The 21311-nt window shown below is 44.1% G+C and overlaps 1 protein-coding gene across 1 annotated transcript in view; it reads left to right on the plus strand.

Moving 5' to 3' along the window:
• The window catches only part of LOC146784096 (serine dehydratase-like), a 43768-nt gene extending 23366 nt beyond the window's left edge, over positions 1-20402 (plus strand). The window contains exons 5-8 of the mRNA XM_085632897.1: positions 2178-2405; positions 4004-4128; positions 16925-17108; positions 20357-20402. Of these exons, the coding sequence (XP_085489023.1) occupies positions 2178-2405; positions 4004-4128; positions 16925-17108; positions 20357-20402 (583 nt within the window). The remainder of the gene's footprint in view (positions 1-2177; positions 2406-4003; positions 4129-16924; positions 17109-20356) is intronic.
• The last annotated feature ends 909 nt before the right edge of the window (positions 20403-21311 follow it).

Here is a 21311-nt window from a genome sequence, read left to right on the forward strand (position 1 = left end):
CGGACAAACTTTGTTGGATATGTTTTTTGTTTTTAATCAGAATTTTGAATCATTAGTCTGTGGGCATGCAGCGCAGTTATTGCATCTGAAATGCCCTATCAGCGCTGGAAGGCCCAATAGGCCCCTAAAATCCTTTTTTGCTGGTAGTGAGCGTGCAGCTCTCACTGAATGTTGTCGGAAGTTTCTACCTCTGAGAAACGGAAAAAGTGGTTTAGGAATAGTAAGATGTTCGACCAACCGCCAATTGCGTAAGTTGATTTGCTCTACTTTATTAGCCTTAGGATTAAACGTAAGAACACATGTCAGTTGGTCAGAATCCTGTTTAATCCTAGGTGTTAAAAGGCTCTCTCGTCGCATAAACTGTTTTTGGGGTAACCTCTCTCACACAATTTGAGTTGCAAGATTTCTGCATTTTTAAAGTGGTTGTTTTTATTGGAACAATTCTGACGAATTCTCAAAAACTGCCCATAGGGCAAATTGTCTTTGAGATTTCTAGGATGTCCAGAGGTGTATTCCAACAGAGTATTCTGATCAGTTGGCTTCGTATAGAAGCTCACCTCTAGTTTTCCGTCATTCTCAATTTTCCAAACTTCCCAAAAACTTATTTTCACATTACTTGATGGTTTTGTAAACCTCAGGTCTAAGGTGCGGGAGTTTAGCCACATATGAAACTGTTCCAACTCTTCTTGGTCCCCCTTCCATACCATAAAGATATCATCGATAAATCGCACCCATTTCGCTATGTGCGATTTAAAGGGGATGGTCTCTTGAAAAATGTATTGCATTTCAAAACAATCCATCACAAGATTGGCTATTTCCGGGGCTCTCATCAGGAGGCCACTGCTGCTTGCACCATACATCGCCCTTGCCATGCTGGCAATGATAGTAACAGCACAAACACTAACCATCACACTCCCACAAGTGTGATAATTTGGATTATTTCCAGCCCCCAAAGCTATATGAATAGCTTGGGCGGAGGGTAATAGTATTTTTAATGTATCTTGAATTGCTTATTAACTGTTGTGGTCATCTCTGAGTTAGCCAGACAGCTCCACCTTGTGGCAGACTGTCGCAAGCGCCAGTGTTGACAACTATTACTGGTATCCTGTACATTAACAGTTTTTTATTTTTTTAGAAAAAAGTGCTATTTCACGTGAACTGGAAACATCCAGCTCAAATTAAGCACTGCTGTTAGTACGTTAAAGATGGTGTGAATGCAAGCATGACTTCTGTCTTCAATGACTACATTGAAAATATTGTTGTGGTTTCCTGACCTGCGTGGATATATCCCACGAGAACCCCCAAAGTGAAACACATTTAGAGTGTGAATATGGTACACTTGTTTTTGAAACAGAGTTATCAATAAGTGAAACGTCTTGGGCCTCATTAATAGTGGCTTGAAAAATGGGAAAATATGTCTCCACACCTGGATGTTACTAAGACTGTGGGAACAAACAATTCCCAGGGTGGGGAAAGTTCAGTCTATTAAGAGTTGGATCCTGATGGCCCATTAAGAAATAAAACATTACTTGGGGAGCTGATTATTTCGGGGCTGATTCCTCAGGTAATTCTGTTTGTGCCCTGGAGATGTCGGATGTTTTTAGCGACTGAAATATACGGGTGAAAGTAAACAGATCCACACACTTTCTGCAGATCTCATAATTTCGATTGCGCTGGTAACCGCTGTTACCAGCCCCATCCAAATGAAGTGGTTGTAAGGAGGGCCACAGTGTTCTTCCCCACAGACGGTCTTTTGACATATATAAATGAATATACGATGTTACATCGCGGTGTTTACACCGCTATACCTTTACAACACAGGCATTGCAATGCAAGTCGTTACAACGACTTGCGCTGGAGGGTGCTGGTCTTAGGAATAGTATGATTTACTATTCCAACTCTAGCATACGTTACAGTAGGGAAGGTGTTGGAATAGTAAATCATACTATTCCTTAGCTTAGAGCGCCATCCAGCGCAAGTCATTGTAATGACTTGCGTTGTAATACCTGCGTTGTAAAGGTATTGCGGTTTAAACACCGCAATGTAACCGATGTTTCTCCATTTAAATGCATGCTTGGTGGCCCAGTGCCTGTTATATGTCTGTTGCTATCTCTTTGTAATGCCTTGTAGTGCTGATAGAGGTATGACATAGTTGGTCTTTCTGTTCTTTCTTCTAGGGAAGGCCACACCAGCCTCATCAAGGAGATAAAAAAGTCCATGCCCTGTAAACCAGGGGCCATCATCCTGTCAGTCGCGGGAGGTGGTCGGCTGTTGGGTGTGGTGGATGGCCTGAAAGAGGTGGGCTGGGCTGATGTACCTATCATTGCCATGGAAACCAAGGGGGCAGACTGCCTCAACGCATGCCTGAAGGCAGGAAAAAAGATCACACTTCCTGACATCACCAGGTGGGCATCACGCTAAGACTCATTGACTGATGCTGTGCAGGCAGCCAAGCCTCTGCTGTGAGGTGATGTTGATGGGAGGTAAGGTATAGGCACATTAACCTAATTCTGGGGGGGAAACCTATAATAAAGAGTTATAGTGCGGAAGGGAGAAGTGCCGAATGACCATGTGGAATGCTTCGTTATGACTCAGACGAATGGTCCCCAAGTAAACTACCCTACACCAACTGGGAACGTGCTCTTTGCTCACTTCCTCCAACATTGGAACAGCACCTGGATCTCAAGTTACAAGAGCTCATGTATGTGTAGAGTGTTTTTTTGCAAAGGATTGGAACAAGTGAGCCCTTGGAATTTCTAAAGGAGTTAGGATGCCTGACTTTCCAGCAGTAGGGGTCTTAATCTTTTAGTTGTCCCGGAGTATTATTATATAAGGAATGCCCACTTTTGGTTCAATAAGAGAATAGTGAGAAGATGCATCTCTTCTGCAGAGAAAAACCTGAGGGAAAAATGTAATCCTATGTTGAAGAGTGACAACTTCAATAAAGAAATATTATTGGCCTTTTTGGTGACAATGGGGATTCCTGGCAGAGAACCCAACAGATCTTGGAATGATGTTCACTCTGTCACACTGTCTTTTTGTATGTTAACTATGCCACTCACTATTAGTGGCTTAACAATAGTAAAATATTAAAAATAAGACTTTTCTCAAACCATCCAGGAAAGTAAAGTATTTGTCAATACCGGTGGCTGCTAGGGCTTTGAAGTGGCGGGGCCGCGCAGAGGAGGCAGTGCAGTGGGGAGGGGGGTGGGGGGGGGGGTGGGGGGGGTGGCAGCGTGGGTAAAAGAATTTAAAAAAAAGGCTTACCTGCCATCTGTAGTGTTGGCACTCTTCTGGCCTCTGCTCCTCGACACCCGGCATGCCACAGGCTCCCCTAGTGCCGTGATTGGTGTGAGTGCCCTAGTTAGGCGCTCTCTAAGGGACTACGACCCTGTGCTTGCTCTCACCCAGTTGTACAGCACAGCTCAGGTGAAGAGATCGAAGTGCATATGACGGTTTGGCCGGCCTTAAATGGCCTGCCAAACTGTCATGCGCACTTGAAGCAGTACCACCACTAATCCTCCTTCCTGCAGTTGTGTCGTGTCAGAATGGATGACCCTCGGCTCAGCTGCAGGAAGTGAGTGAGAAAAAATAAAATAATAATAACCTTTGTTATTGTCATTTTATTTTTCGTTTTTCACTGCAGAAAAGCAGTGGGGTGATGCTTCTCCGTGGACTTAGCCGAGGAGCCGCCACTGGTCAATGCTGCAGATACAGTAATGACATACAAAGTCACTCAGTTCACTCACGACCATCTTTAGCAACTGTCTAGTCCAGAGTGTTTTTAGCCATTTTATATAGAAGATTTGCTTGTAAAATGCTCCATTAAATCTCCCTTTGTATAAAGTCTTTCCAAAAAAGATAACCCTGTCAAACTCCCTGCGTTCCCAAATTTTGCTCGCTTGCTCAGTCCAATGTGTTGTCCTGTCCTGGTGGTGCCCGGGTTGGGAGTTTAGGCCTGGTTGAAAGCTTACACTGCTCTGCATCTTTTCTGGTTTTACAGCGTAGCAACGTGCTTAGGAGCCAAGTCCCCAGCAGACCGTGCTTTGCAGTGTACCCGAGAATGCCCAATCATCTCCGAGGTGGTGGATGACCGGGAAGCTGTGGCAACCATGGAGAAGTTCCTAGGTGAGCATTAGGCCTCTTTAGGTTGAACAACTGTAAAAGAGAAATGATGGCAATTTCTCAAAGTAGAGCCAACAAAATAGCATGGAGTAGTAAAATTTGATGGGTCCGCCGCATGTAGCAGTCATTGGCACTCCAAACAGATTCCTATTGAGACTAGTTAGACGGTGCAAAATAATCAGGCCATTAACATGGGGTGCGCTACCACAATATTTAATATCAACCAACAACAATATTGACTGGCACAACATCATCAAGTAGGTATACAAATGTAAGTGTAGGTTTACTATTCTTATCTTCACATCTACTCTCCTTGACGATAGAGTGCTATATTCTGAAAATCCGATTGGCCGCACTCTGCTAGTCCTACCACCGTGTTACCCCAAAGAATTGTGGTCCATGAAGTAGCGTCGGCGGGTACGCCTATGCCAAAAGTTTAAAATGAAAATAAGTCTCGCGTTAGCCATCCCTGGACACGTGTTTCGAGGTAGTTGCCTCTCGTCAGCAGGGAGTAGGTATGTGTGTAGGGTTGCTGCGTAGGCTGCCAAAAAACTTGCACCCACTGGGGTGAACCACTCAAGAACTTCATGTACCAGCTTCCCTTGGGGCGACCCGGAGGAGGGGCTAGCGGAGTGCGGTCCATTGCGGTTGTTTCTAAAAATGGCTCCTTGGAGCTTTGAGCTGAGCTGATGAGCTCCTGGACGACGCACCTGCGTGCCTGTGCGGGCACTGAGGCCTTTGACGGTTGCTTGGCGGCCCTCTCTTCCACCCCTAACTATTTTCTCTACTGAGGAGGGAAGTTATCCCGAAACCCGAGCCATGTCTCGGGCGATATTTTAAAACCCGGGACATGTATCGGGTCTAGAGATCATCAGTTCAACAAATACTTACTTGCACCCACTGGGTGAACCACTCAAGAACTCCATCAGAGATCATCAATTCAACAAGTACTTACTTGCACCCACTGGGGTGAACCACTCAAGAACTTCATGTACCAGCTTCCCTTGGGGCGACCCGGAGGAGGGGCTAGCGGAGTGCGGTCTATTGCGGTTGTTGCTATGTTCTGAAGTCAAAGTCAAAAAGCTTTGTTTCAATAACAAGTATCATAAAAGCATCAACATTCTTACAATCCATCATTAAAAATACGTGTTATCTTTAAAAAAAATAAAAATATGCAGATCCATCAGAGCATAATAGGTTACCACATTGCCAAATCGGTGACAGTAACAAGCTATATGGAACCTATCCTTGGTTCATTAATAAAATTGATTTGGTGCAGACATTGATTACAAGAATATGTAATTTACATATAAAAAGGTTATTTAAAATACCAGTGCATCATAATATGGGCAAACAAATTAAACTCAAATAAAAGTTAGGATAAGACCATATTGTTCATAAAACCGCCCTGCGTAAGGATTTGTGCCTTACTATCCAGAAGCAACTTAAATACTTGGCCACTCCACAAGCAAGCAAGGTTCTAGGGTCAGACTTCAGGATGCGCAAAGCAGCACAATGATCTGAAGTACCCAGTTGTCTGCAAATGGGTTTTAGCCATCTCGATCTTGCCTTTTTATATGCTGGCCAAGCAAACATGAGATGGGCCACACTCTTGGTCGGTGCCTCACAGCAGGGACAGCCCGCAATTGTCTGGTATGGGGGGCTCCACTTTGCAGTTTGTTCGCGAACCAGAAGTGAGCCCACCCTGAACTGTATGTAGAGCGCCCTATCTCGTGGTGTCTGTATAAAATCTAGTTAAGGTTCTAAGCGTATGTGCTGTCTATGTAGATAGAAATCTTCTGTAAGCCTGCCTGCTTTGGAATTGCTGAGTTCCTGCCTATCAACCCAGGCCCAGTAAAGTGTTTTGAGCTGAACCTTGCTAGGGGGATTTTGGCTTTCCCACAAATCTTTGAGACCAAGGGCGATAAGTGATTTTTTAACATTATTTATCCAGCTGACTCTTTGGTTGCCATCTAGTTTCATTTCCTCTGTGAGCGCAGCTGCATAGGTGGAAAGTTCGGTAGTCCGCCGTAGGCGGGCCCAAAAAAGCAGTGGCCGCAGCCTGGCTATGTCTCTAAATGAGCATCTACCCATATCGCTCATCAGGGGTTTCAGTGGTACATTGCGAGGGAGCATCACTAGGTCTCTCAGAAACTTGTGTTCAGACCTGCAAATTTATTCTACATTGCCAAAACCCCATAATTCGGCACCATAAAGGGCTGAACTAACTGCCTTTGCAGCATAAATCGTGAGGGCCAGGGCCACTGGTCTACTCGGTGAAGATCGATGTTCTTTGCCTAGTGTCCCAACTACACGTTTATGGTTCAAAAGCATTTTGTCAATGTGGTGTCTTCCAATGCATTTTTTCGGAGAGTCGGGTGCCTAAATAATCAAACATACTGACTCACTCCAGGCGGGTTCCGTCTAGGGTGAGATTGTCTTGAAAAGGTCTATAGGGGTTAAACGTCATAAGCTTGGTCTTAGAAGTGTTGATGACCAGCTCCTTAGCATTACAGAAGAGCTGAAATCTGTCCAGGAGTCTTTGTAACCCTGCAGGGGTCTTTGAGATCAGCAGGGTATCATCTGCAAACAGGAGAGTGGGTACCCTATCTCCTGCCAGGGCTGGAGCATCGGATGAAACCTCCTGAAGCAAGCTAATATAAGGAGAACAGGGTGGGAGCCATAACGCAGCCCTGGCGTACTCCCCTGTTTACTGGAATCCTGTCTGTTTTCTGTCCCTGAGACCCCCACCTCACTTTTGCATAATTGCCCTCATGTAATCTAATCTTTCCTATCAGCCCGTCTGACAAGGTTCCAGAAAGAGTTGGCATCCCTAGCTATACTAGCATCCTTTTGGTCCTGCCATTGGGACTCATCCCACTTCAGGTTTGCACAATGAAGAGCAGCTTTGTATTCCTTTCTGGTAATTTGTATTAGAGGACAGTTTTTGTTTTTAATTGCTAGAGTTAGGGCCTTTTTCTTTTGTCTGCATTCTCTAGTAAACCATGTCGGACAGCTTTTATGTCGGATCATGAGGGTTCCTTCTAATTGTAGAAGGTACCTAAAGTCATTGTACAAGGGTCAAAAATGGCTGGTATCAGGCAAGTCCTGAGCAAGAATACTTTGGAATTACAGGAGGCATTTAGCGAAATATACAGTTTATTTCGCTAAATGCCTCCTGTAATTCCAAAGTATACTTGCTCAGGACGTGCCTGATACCAGCCATTTTTGACCCTTGTACAATGACTTTAGGCCATTTGAGGTACCTTCTACAATTAGAAGGGACCCCTTCTTTAGTCGTCAATGAGGAGCCTACACTATAAACAGTAGAGGGGGTAACCATGGGACCCTCATGATCCGACAGAGTGGGTTATGATCACTATCGGTAGTAGGAACCACTTCCATGTCGATCTTGGTATTCCAAAGTCTAATGTCTATTAAGATGTAATCAATTCGAGAGGGGCAACTAGCTCTATTGTATGTGTTGGCCCCTAGGGCATCTGATGGACTTCTACCATTGGCAGCCCGCAATCCGAATTTTAGGGTAAGTTCATTAAGCTGGATTGATACCTGAGACCATTTTTTGATAGGGGGTACATTTAGAAGTGGGACACCCCACTTTGTGTCATCTTCCTCTACCCCCAACATGTCCTCAAAGCTTAGGGACTCAAAGGTGCAGTTAAGGTCTCCTGCGACCATGACATATGAGTCAGATGGGCAACCAGATAGCTCCTGTTCCAAAGACAAAACTATAGATGAAGATTTACCCCCAGGTGTTCCCCTTATATAGACATTGAACAGCTCAATAGTTTCACCTCCTTTGCTTCCCTTAATCGAAAGCCTCATTATATCTGGGCTCGCACAGCGATGTTCAATAATTCTGCAGCCCATGGCAATATTGACCCAGATAATAAGACCTCCCGAAGGCCGCCCTCTCCCCATAGTAGTGGCTGGTGTAAAGAAACAAGTGTAACCCGACTTATAGAGTGGGACTAGACTCCAAGTTTCCTGGAAAATACAGATGTCAAGTCGCTCAATCAGATCGTTCCAGTCAGGTAATAACAGTTTACTGTAAAGCCCTGCCACATTCCAGGAAATAATTTTGACCTGGGAGAGGGGGTCTTCGTCACGTAAAGGGTTTTGCTGGGTCAAAGGCATTGGGGCAGGGGATGGAACAAGAGTATCAATAGATGATACAGGTCCTTGACTCCTAAGATTATGAACAGGATAACTACTACGATAAGTGGTTCCTGAACTAGATGATAATTGTTCGTGATCAGTACATGATTCCATAATGTTAGGGGGACTTGGATTGCTGTCTAAAGGGATAGAATGCAGTTCTTGGTGTGATTTGGAATCAGATCGTAGTCAGTCAACAGCTTCAAGTGTGGTCCCCCCCTAATGTGAACATCATTGGCACAGTGGCATGTGCCCTAACAGCAGCAATTGTTGGAAAGCGCCTAAGCCGGGTTGCTGAAGAGTCTGGGGAACTAGTCCGGTACTCCAGTGCCAAAAGATTTTCAGCCAGGTTAGGGTCAGTCAGTGTAAGTTCGATGCAGTCCAAAGATTGATTGTGGGACATGCATCTCCATGCCCTGACTATATCATCCCTTATCAATGAGCGACAACCCCTGATATGGCGTATCCAGTGTATGGACTTGTTTTTCAAAGAGTCTTCATTTTCAAAGTCACCATGTGAGGCAAACTTGGGGACGTTGACCACGAAGACTGTCCGCGCTTGTAGAGGGTGAAGACTGAATTGTTTGCTCAGTAGAGAGTGATGTTTGGTGCCCAAGCGTATAGTTACTAATGTGGTGTTAGGTCTTCTATGATTCGTGGTAACTTGGGAGGGAAGTTGCTTTTGCTGAGCATTAGATTAATTATTTTGGGAGGGGCCTGCCTGCATGGGGATGGGAGCCATTGGGGCATGTTGGGGTGGGGCTGTAGAAAGAGGAGGAAGACCCTTACTTGTTAAGTTTTCTTTTTTATGGGCGTTTATAATGGTCGATTTAGGTGTGAGTTGAGTACCAGACCAGCTGCTGAGGTCTGCGTTGTGTTTTTCGAGGTTAACAACTTAACTGTGGCCAAAAGCTCCTTAATCATCAGCTTCATCGTGCCTAGATCCTCCCTAAGTGAATTAACGACCTGAAAGAGAGCCTGAGATGATGGGGCACAGGTTTCGACTGGCTCAATCAAGCTCTCCATGGGAGTCAAAGCTGAAAATTGGGGCGTTACTTCCCCAAAACAGTCGGGCACATTAGCCAATGCTGCAAATCATTTGAACAAATAATAGAAGGCTCAGAATGGCCTACAGTACCATAAGCTGGGGAATTAGGTTGCTGGGGAGGATTATCTTCCAGCTGCCCTGACTTGGAGCCTGATTGAGTGGCATCGCTACGGCCTGGGGCATCTTGCGATGGGGTTTCTGAAACATTGAGGGTACAATGGTTGGACGCAAGGGGATGGGGCTCTTTTCAGACAAAAGGTTAGTGTTAGCAATGGGTGCTGGCAACTCTGCGCCTAATATCTCTTCGCATTCTGTGATGATGGTGTCAATTCTGTCCATCACACAATTGTTAGTGGTGTTCTTAGGGGCTTTTCTTGCCTTTTTCCCCTTACCCACCCCGCCAGTAGGACCATTTGCCCCCATGCCTTCCATGGTTTTCCTTTTGCCCATTATTATGCCTGTAGAAATCAATGCTTCCTAAAGAACCCTGAATGAAAAATCTTGTTATAAACAGGGCAAAGCGAAAAAAAGGATTTGCAAGTATAGAATTTGTAAAGTGTTTTCAGTCAGCAAAGGGATTTCCCAGAAGTCGATATTGTTATAGGACAATATCTTGTACCTCAATAGTTTGCAATACCACCAAAAGTGGTATCCTGTACATTAACAATTTTTTATTGTTTAGAAAAAACAGTGCTATTTCAGTATCATGCCAATTACCAGTAAAAAAACTGGTGCTAAAGTCGGACCAATAAGAGGGGAAAAGTGACACCTATGTATTTCTAAACCTACAGTAACTTCATGATTACCTTTGGCAACACACCTATTGCTTGAATCTTTGAATTAACGCAATGTGGCCAACATATTCTAATTGAGGGACTCACTGAGGATACTTGTATCAGGCACTGGAACATTAGAATTAGGGGAGAGGATGTGGCACAGCATCCAGAGCTTAGAACTCGGGAGCTAGAGATCCAGGTTCGAGTCTCGGAGTCGGCGCAACATCCTGTGATTCTGGGCAAACCATTTTAATCTCCCCGTGCCCATGGACAGCGCCGAGATACCCTCACGGGTAATAAGCTGCGCTATATAAATCTACAAACTTTAACTTTAGATTTGGACCTGCACACACAGAGACATAATTTAACTGACTCACACTGAAGTCCTCATTTAGAGTAGATGCAGATGATAGGGGCAGGAGGTTAACAAAGTGTAGATCTAGGGAACACAGATGCAGGGAGCACCAAGAGAAGCACCAACAGCTCTGCCCTTCACACTTGTTACATACTGTGTGAATATTGCATTTCTATCCTCGCCATCCTCAACCTCCTCTATCAGAAACCTTAGCTTCCAGTCTCCATCGTTGCGACAGCTCCTTCTCTGAACAATTTCCAAGCTATAAACGACCCTTCTCTATATATCGCTCATGGAACATTTTCCTGTGTGATTACAAGATCCGCTCTTACTTCAAACCCATGACATTCACCTTTGTTTTCAAAGAAATCTTTCTGCTTCATGATCACACACTGTATTGGCGTCTTATTCCCATCCACATTTGGAGCACATCATTAACCCAAATATCTAATTGAAACAAATTAATCTACCCTCAGAACTCCAATAAAGTGTACTGGAAGATCGTTTTAAAACCCTTTTGACACTTGCTATTTTAACACCCGGTTTCGAATTACACAAGTGATCTGGGGTCGCAGTGGGCATGAGCACCTACTTTGTGTGACCCCAGGGCATGTTGGCAGTACAGAAGGGACCGCAGACACTTGTTCGGCCTCTTCTGTAATACTGATAGCACGGGTGCACATATTGCGCCATCGCTGTCTCAAGAGGGCATTCGCTCATTTGCATGGGGGTGTGGCCTCATTCAGATGAGGGAATCTCTTTGCCTTTGTGCCAGTGCCATATCATAGACGTGGCGCAAAGGAGGCACAATGAAAGTGTGCCACAAAAATGTGGCGCACTGTCAGTGCGCCTGATAGACTCCATGGACCCAGGATGTTTGTGCAGCCCTCAGCCAGCTGTACATATAAGAATGCACAGATATGGATCCATCACCTTTAGGCATATTCTTTTGAAAGCCTCGCAGTTGCCATTGTGTTTGACCTTTCATCATGTATACACTCCAGTGAAGGAGCAATGGGATTAATACCACACATTACCAGCCCACACAAACCCACTAATATATACCCATTCATTCAAACCCCGCTTCTTGCTGGTCTTGAATACAGTCTTTAAGCTTTTGAGCTTTCCCACAGCACAGCTGTGGATGAACTCACAAGAGGTCATGGGCAATCCTGCTCTTTTTAGACTTAAAACTATTATGCCAAATGCCTTTGCCCTAAAGCACACTCAAAACATAAATGCTGATTACAAACAATTCTGCCAGTCTTAATTAAAAAGGTAATAGCTTCAGACGCAGAGACCCTGGACACCTTTAATACAAATGAATGCCCCAAAAATTCTTGTTCATACCCACAAATTGGCATCCCTCTAAAACCGAAAAAGCACATAGTGATCACTCCTGTCTCATACTGCTAATGTATCTAACTTCCACTAGCTCACCCACACAATTCTTGCATTTATTCTGTGGAAAACTCCAAAGTTTACATTTTCACATTGTGTTGAATGTAAGGTCCAACTTCCCCTATATGTCTCCCTCCTACATTTCCTTTGTTGTCTTTCCAGGAACAAGATATAAGCACCACTTTGCCAAACATTCCTTCAATCATTAAGATCACCTTTTTTATTGTAGACAGCACAATCCCGGTTAATTTCAGGAAAATGTTTTACCTGCACCTGTGCTCACTTTTCTCTCACATGGGACCTTCTATTGAGACCAAACGTCTAGGTCCTGATTTAGAGTTCAGTGGACGGGTTACTCCGTCACAACCGCCTAACTCTAAGTCAGGCCCTTAGATCTCTAGCTTACATAGGAAAAATCATCAAGAAGACCTCGGCCCTCAGATTGCCAAGTTACCGCTTGAAATACACATTTCTTTGCTCTTACCAATCATCCTTCCTGTATCTTTGCACTGTTGAGACAGCGACACTGTCATTCCTTTGAAAGATTCAGCAACAAGATCAACTTCTGAACTTCACAAACTCCTTTACAATCTTTGACTATTAATTCTTCTCAGCATTAAGTCCACATAATCATTTATTTACTTGCGACTCTGATCTTTGGCCCTAACTTCTTGACATACCTTATACATTATTATATTTTACTTGTGTTTATTGTTATTATGTCCTTTGTCACTGCACTTGTGGCTAGAGATCATAATGTATTTTTTATATTGTTTCTTAAACAAAAAATGTATTACAATCATGTAGTTGTGAGCAGCATTGTGGCACATAGTGAGATGGTTCATTAGGAATTGAACTGTGGAACAAATAACACTGTTGAATTAAGAAAAACATTAGCTGTATTGAAAGTAGCCATGTATTATTCACAAGCCTTCAGTTATGGGTCTTCTATCTTATGGAACAGTCCTTATATTTCTGTAAAGCAGTAGTGAACTGCTGGACATGGCCTATTCTGCAGGGTTATCCTCAAACTGTTCGCCGTCCCCCGCCTATTTTTCCTACCTTCTTATTGTTGTTAGGACTCTGGGAACATTACCACTGCTAACTAGTGCTAAAGTGCATGTGCTCTCTACTTTAAACATGGTATGGTTGGTTTACATGTGCTTGGCATATTTTATTTACTTGTAAGTCCCTTGTAAAGTGGCGTACCATATACCCAGGGTGTGTAAATTAAATGCTACTAGTGGGCTTGCAGCATTAATGTGACACCCAAGGAAGTATCCTTTCAACCCTGTCTCAGGCCTGCCACTACGGGGTCTGCATGAGCAGTTTACTGCCACTTTGACTTGGCATTTCAAACTACTTGCCACTCCCCTTTTATTACACATAGGTCACCCCTAAGGTAGGCCCTAGGTAGCCCTATGAGCAGTGTGCTGTGCAAGGAAAAGGTAGGACGTGTGACTTTATGTGCGGCATGTCCTGGTAGTGAGAAACAGCCTATTTCATTTTTCACTGCTGTGAGGCCTACTCCTCTCATAGGCTACCTTCAGGAATTCCCTTATATACTTTTAAGTGGTAATTCCTGATCAGAAAGGAGTGGTTTTGCCATGTTTGCTATGTTTAGAATGGTAGTGATAAATTCTACTTACAGGTGTAGTTGGATATTACATTACTATTTTCGAAATGCCACTTTTAGAAAGTGGGCATTTCTCTGTGCTTATGACTCTTGGTGCTTTGCAGCCTGACTCCAATACACATCTAGGGCTGGGTGACTGCTATACTTGGCGCATACTCTCCAGATAGCTACACCACATTAAGGGCTGGGTGTGACAGGGGATACATTTGCATTCATCTGCATACTGATAGTCTTCCTGGGCTGATAGAGGTAGTTCACATGTTGTGTCCTGCCCTCACACAAAGGGCTGATTTACCCTTGGCTGACGTCTGGAACCAGGGGTGGGTTGAAAGGGATTGTTGAGCACTTCTAAGGGTTCCTTTGAAGACCCCCTGGATCAAAGACAATTTTAAGTATAGGTAATGGGGCTCTGACCCCATGTTTTTAGACGTGTTCGGGACCTGTAACTAAGCTCTGACAGAGGAGCTGCTGTGCTGCTGAAACAGTGCACCCCTGGAGTTGGGAAGAACTCTGGAGTAAAGACTGCTGGGCTGTAGGATTGACGCTTTGCCTATACTGACTATTCTAAGGGCATGCTTCCCTGCTTTGCTGAGCTGCCCTGCCACCTGCTAATATTACTTTGCTGAGGACTAGTACCATTCCTTTGGAACCCAAAGGACTCTCCAATGGCTTATTGGCTTGCCCCTGTACTCTCTGAGGTCTCATGGATATCAAAGACCTTAAAATCCGCTTTCACTTATACAGAACCTTTCCTGTCGGAGCTCGCACTCCGCCCTGGGAGGACTGAGAGCCTTGTGTGGTAAACCAGCACTCCATGTGTAGCTGGTTAAGACTTCACTTGGTAGCTTCTTCCCAACCCATGATCGTCTTTCGCTCAAGACCAGAGCGGTCCTCTCCCGAAAGGGGGGACGTGACAACCAGCGCCAGAATCCTGTGCTGCCTATACCTTGGGCATAAATATGCTTGTTCCAGCTGGGCTCACTAGGATCTACCATAACCCTGCCAGTAGGCACACAGAAGCGTGGGGACCTACGTTTTAGGAGTATATGAGGGATGCATATGTTGTTTTTAAATCAGTCCACATTACCTGAAAAGTAATTTGGGTTTGATGGTGATCTTTGATAATTCATGTGCTTTTCCCTAACCTAAACTGGCATTACATGGACTAATTATGAATTACGTTGTTTTTATTCTTGCCTTTTACTGGAAACAAACACTATCAGTGTATTTGCATAGTATGTACAGTATTTATGATTCATGTTGTTTTGGTCTATGTTATGTACAATATACTATATACTTTTTTAATCCTCTGTGGTTTCTTTTGTGGTGTATTCATTGTGTTGCTGTGTGAGTGTGTTGTACAAATGCTTTACACATTGCCTCTGATGATAAGCCTGACTGCTTTGCAACAAGCTACCAGGGGGTGAGCACAGGTTACTTTTGCTGTGTAACTTACTTGCCCTGACTAGAGGGGTGAGTTCTGCCTGGCTTAGGGGCATGCCCTAGCCAACCAGAAACCCCATTTCTATCATGAACTTTCTCCAAAACAGAAAGAGGTGAAATTTTCACAAACCAAAAATCCTTCAGTTTGTGTCTCTTCCTCTTACCTTTGATTTATTGCCAATGCAGAAACCCCTCATTTTACCCAAACATTTCTTCCATCCCATCCCATTTCCTCTTGTTCCTTATATTGTGCTAGCTTTCCTTTTTCCTCCCTTTTTTCTTTCTTTCTATTTCTGTCTTTGGCCATTTGCATAAAAAAAATTCCAGAGTCTGTAGATTTCTTTTCTTTATGCTATTATATGAAACATAAAGTTGATGGCACCACAAAACCAGCAACGATTCTCACTGTGGAAAAGAAACAAGGATGACATAACTGCCTTTGTCTATGACCCACTCCAGACAGGCTTGGTTGATTTTCTTTTTTTAACCAAGTCCTACATGCAGTCTCCTCCTTTCCGTCCATCGCTCTATTCAAGTTATGGTGGAAAAGTTGTATAGACAACACATTTGGTCAATACTTAGTTGAGGATCCTTCATCGGCAGGCCATGGTCCTGAGTCTTAAACAAAACCTCTGGGGTGAATCTGAACCCATCTCCTTTCAGTCACTGTCTCCTCATTCCTACCAAACCTCTCTTCTGGGAGATAACCCTTAGGTAAGTTTAATGAGGTCATAAGATTGCAACGGTCAGTCTCAAGCTTACAGTAAGAGTTGGATGTTAAATTATAAGCCTGAGCGGTGAACTCCGCTCTCCTCGCGGAGTTTTCCGCACTACACGTTACGCGGAGCTCGCGTTTGTCAACGTCATGTTGGTGAGCGGGAGCGAGGAAAATCCACCTCCTGGCGTGATTTTTCCTCATTCACGATCGTCAACATCAAGTTGGCGAGCACGAACATGGAAAATAAACCTCCCAGCGAGATTTCTCAACGCACGGGGTCAGGGTTCTCATTGCAAGTGGTTGGGTATGCTTGCGACCGCTCGCGTTGAGAAACTGCCAGTTCGCTTTGTGAAAGCTGCTGCTCAAGTATAAATATACCCGAGCAGCAGAAAGGAAAGCAGTGCCTGCCTGCGCTGTGCATGGTGCCGTTCGCAATGTTTGCACAGTGCGGACAAGCATCCGGCACTGAAAATCACAGTAAACTGCATTTTTCTATTGCACTCCGGTGCTTGCAGAGCTCCACGTAGCGCGGCAGAGTTTTTTTTTCCACTTTGTGGAGTTTTGCGTAGCGCAACTCTGCGAACTCCACCCAGGGTTAGTAAATTATCGGTCGGGTTACCTTGTGGATTGGGCTGTTCAACTAAGACTTTGGTCACACTCCCCACAGATGCTGTAATGTCGGCTCCAGCTTTGTTGGCGGGGTTCTCCAGCCTACAATGTTATTCCCTGTCTCTCTTCCTGTCTCAGTCTCTCTTTCTGTAGCTATCTCACCTTCTTTTTTATCTGAACCTGAATTTACATACATCTGTTTCAGTGGGGGATGGAGGTGTCTATATAGGAGGGGTCTGTCTTTAAATGATGAAGTCAGTGCAAAGTATGGGCATTATGTGGATGTCCCCTTTGTTGTATGTTGTCATGATACAGCCAGTGGTGGAAATGAAGAGGCATGGTCACTGAGAAGCTTAGTGGTGTAGGTTAAGGTGGTACCTGTTATGATCAAAGTGGTAGGTAGTCTTTGATATTGACAAAGTGGTCGGACTGCATGGTGGATGAGCAGATAAACGTATGTGGTACAGAGGAATTTAGAAGAGGTATTAGTAGAAATGGTGGGTGAGTATTGAGAATATGGATGGCATTGTGCAGTGTTTGAGCTAATAAATGAATAGAGCTAATGAGACTGAAGTTGGAATAGAAGACAGTGCAATTAATAATTTTTCTGCCCTTATCCCTTTTTCACCTGCAGATGATGAGAGACTTTTGGTGGAGCCAGCCTGTGGGGCCTCCTTGGCAGCTATCTACTCTGGGCTCATTCAGCGGCTGCAGAGTGAGGGCCGTCTGAGCTCAGACCTGGCCCCAATTGTGGTCATTGTATGTGGAGGAAATAGTATCAACCTTGCCCAGCTCAAGGCCTTAAAGATTAAGCTCGGAATGGAATGACTTTGACTTCCATGTTCCTTGGACCAGCACAAGGGTCTCAGCTTGGGGTTAGAAGAATCTTAGCTCCCAGTTCCTCTTGGACTGGAGCTTCTGACAATAAGGTCTGAAGCCTGGCGAGGAGTGACATTTGCTCCTGACTTACCTTGGACCCACCAATGACATGGTCATGGATTAAATGCTTGAACTAATCTGTCACTGACGATTTCTCAGGACCCGCATTCCAGTCTCATGTTTGCCCAAATACCATGTATCATCTTGCAGATATTCGCTCACAAGTTTCTTTACTATCAATTGAGGCTTTTGCAATCTAGTACTCCAGATGTACCTCATAACTTTTTATTTACTTCATTTAGTTCTTGCTTCTTTTTTAACTCTTGCTTTTTCCCCTCTATTGCCATCTTTTTCCTACTCCCATTTTATTTATTTTCTGGTAGTTTTTTACATGCTCCATATTTTTTATTTTGATGCAACCCTCCATATCCCCGTTTTCTATTTTCCATTTCTTTTTTTCTTTTTCACCCTGCTGCCCCTGTTCCCTCTTCCTCCCACTATTCTTTTTCTCATTTTTTCTGTTTTCCCTACCTTTGCCTATCCTTTTTGTCTCGATTTTTGTTGCATTTTTTGTTTCAAATGTTTGACTATTTAAAAATGTTTAGAAGTAGAAAATTATGAAATAAACAGGTTAAAGAGCTGACTCAGCACCAGTCCTCTTAAGGCTTTCTTTCCATATTTTCACATGTTAGAATAAATGCCAAGTTTAAAAGTGCTTTGGACGATTTATGGCCCAAATGCCATAGAAAGGTTTCATCTTTAGGATATTCGGACGGCAACTTTCATGCTCATTCTGAAGCCTCAGTTATTCCCCAGCGCTGGGATGCCTACGGGAAGCTACGCACTCTATAAATGCTGCTTCATTCATTCATTCAAAGTAACTTGAAAATGTTGACAAAAGATCTCTCAGATTTGTATTCTTTATCATTTTACTACAACATTGAGGTCCAATGTGCATTTAATTATACAAATCAATTGTTAATTTCATCTATAAAAGATATAGGGCCCGATTCACAGAATTAACTTAAGACAAAATCCTAAACTTACTACTTTTGGTATTCACAGAATGCACTTACTACTTTTGGTATTCACAGAATGGATTTACGACTACTAACTTTACGTCCGCACTGGGGATTCCGGCTGGTGGCGGAGATTTAACAATGGTCGAAATCTCCACCTCTGGGCCGGAAGTCCCACCTCTAGGCCGGAAGCGCACCTTCTGGGCTGGAAGCTCCGCCTCCGGACCGTAAGCTCTGCCTCCAGACCAGAAGCTCCGCCTCCGGGCCGAAATCTCCAGCCCGAGTGTGGACATAAAGTTAGTAGTCGTAAATCCATTCTGAGAATATCAAAAGTAGTAAGTGCATTCTGTGAATACCAAAAGTAGTACGTTTAGGATTTTGTCTTAAGTTAGTTCTGTGAATTGGGCCCATACTGATCAATTTGAAAACTGAAGACCCAATACCACCATTATGTGATTTAAATGCAGAATTGTTGCTCGTAACCATATGTATGTAGGTGGTTACTCTTCTGACAAAACTGTAGGTTCCTTAGGCTGTATTTTGTTTCAGGAGATGGGGTTCCATGCCCCCTACTAGTTTCGCTACTTTCAGCACTTTCATAATACCACTCTTTTCTCAAGTGGACAGCAACTTTCGCGTTTCCAGGTTGGTTCAGTCCTTCCTACAGGTCATTTCCGGGGCGGGTAAGGCCTAGAGCACGGCGCAGACCGGGAAAGATGAGATGCGGATTCTTTGAGGCCACACACCTCTTCCAGTGCCTGATCTCACTCACCTTAGGGGACTGATGCTTAGCGTTGACCTGGAAGGGAACTTTGCTCGACTATAACCCAGGATAGTCTAAGACGTACTACAGGGAGAAGAGTGAGAGAACTCCAAAACAGTTCACAAAATGAGTAACGCATTCCCTCTTCTAGTGACATAGATAGTGATTGTTCCCAAAATGCACTGTTTGACTACTCTGATGGTCATTTTCCTTTAAGAAATACCTAGAGCTGGGGTTGGGAGGGTCAGTTACCATTCATGTCCTTTGGCCCCCGGCAGATCTAGTCAGCATTAAGAAATTAAGCATTGGCATAGCCAATAGGTCTCGCCTTTGGGACCTTATAAGTGTTTGGCCATGCAACAGTTAATGTTGTTGCTGTAAGGATATTGTGCTGCATAACATAATACTTATAAGGTCCCAAAGGCGAGACCTATTGGCTATGCTAATGCTTGTTTCCTATCCATCTTCTTGTTATTGATAGACTCCAGCATCAGTAAAAAAAAAAGCGCGCGCCTCGCGTGCAGAAGGGGGAGGGGGCCTGCGGGATTCCCTTGCGGGAGCGTGCAGCAAGGCGTGATGATTGCGACCATATGGTGCCACCATATGGTGCCGCGTGCTCCCGCAAGGGAATCGTCAGACGTGTACGCGTTGCCATTGCAAGCAATGCAACGTGTGCACGTTTTTGCCCCCAAAGCTGTGCCGATGGCTAAAGGTCTCTCTCCTAAGCAGTGCATGTGCGCTGCGTCAGCGAAACCTAAAAACCATAAAAGTAGAACAAAAAGGCGACAACGAAAATGAAATGGGCATATTTAAAAGGGTGCATGGGCGCGCACACTGTGGTGGAAGTGACTTTCAAACAATCTGAAACTTGTTCTGAAGGTTGCAGTTTAGAAAGATTTTCCTATATTAGAGTACTGCTATTTTTACAGATTTACCAAACAGATTTAAAGCTGCTTTTACCTACACAGGATGCTTGATAAGCACCGCATCTCCCACCTCGTTGAATAATTTGTAATCCCCACCAGGATAAACCCCCCTTGTTTACCAAACAATCTCCTAGAGGAATGCATGCCAAGGCTTCAAATCTAAATGTTGAACATCAAGTTGATTTCACACACAGCCTGCATTGGGCGAAGGGAAATTTGAGACCAAGAGCCCTCCCTATATATCAACAGAAGTGACGTAATCAAACCATTTTGCAAGACGGGCAACCTCAGATCACCCAAACACATTTGGTTCACAAGACATCACAGTAAGAACTCACACAAGCAGTCATGAGGTCAACTTGCTTTGCTGATCGGGAAGTCACAGGAAGTTGCATCATAAAACATTGGTTGAGCCATGTAATGCCATAGGAAGTGGACCACTCAAACGCATTCAGTTCACAAGTCACTGTAATTTACTTCATTCAGACAACCCAAGGGTATTTAGTTTGTTCCATCTTCAACTGAACCCTGAAGGCATTGGACACTGATTTGCCAGAGATCCTAATTTACAACATTTGGATTTTCAATCCTGAAGTACCCAAAATATTTAAGACTATAGCTAGATTAAAACATTTGTTTCCTGGACTATCTTGGGAAAAGTTCCACTTCACCGAAAACTGCTATACTAATTAGGATTGGATGATGCAACATCTCGTGCCATCCTGTGGCTCAACCAGGTTTGGGTGAGGTTACTCCCCATAGAATTTACCATATTCAGAGCAGGTTTGTCTGATGTCACTTTGTAACAGCCTTCACCACGGTCTTGATTTGTTTTGCCTTGCCAGACTGAACAGTGACCCAATTCAAATACGATTGCTTATAACACAGGAAGCAACATTACTCCTTCATCGCTGGGGGTTTTCCATAGTTCTTTTTCTGTTTATGAATGGTTGCGTCACGGAAAAGGAACTAAGCTAAAAATGTATTCATGGGAGTCTTGGTGTGTTCCGGATACGATATTGCACTGAGTCCTGGTGATTCATGAAAAAAGGTAATTGATGAGGGTGGTGCAACACACTAATGATCTATCTAAATATGGCATGGGCAATATTCTAGTTCAACAAGAACAGGGACAATCTCATAACAGAGAACACTGCACCGCCTAGCCACTGCATACCCTGACTGTCCAAAAGGCACACCCCAATGTCGTTTCAACAAGGGAGAACTGTCCATCCACACTGATTCTCCCAGCCTCTGGCCCCTAAAAGCCTACTGCAGCAACAAGAAGCAGAGGTAACTACTTTCGCCAGACATATTCAAGCCCTTCTATCACAAGACAGGCTCATAAGTGGCTGAACAGAAACCTGTGACAACCTCTCGAGGTTCGAGGCCATCATATGTTCGGACGCACGCATCACATTTAGTGAGACTGCT

The sequence above is a fragment of the Triturus cristatus genome, chromosome 11 (assembly GCF_964204655.1).
Source record: "Triturus cristatus chromosome 11, aTriCri1.1, whole genome shotgun sequence".
Lineage (NCBI taxonomy): Eukaryota > Metazoa > Chordata > Amphibia > Caudata > Salamandridae > Triturus > Triturus cristatus.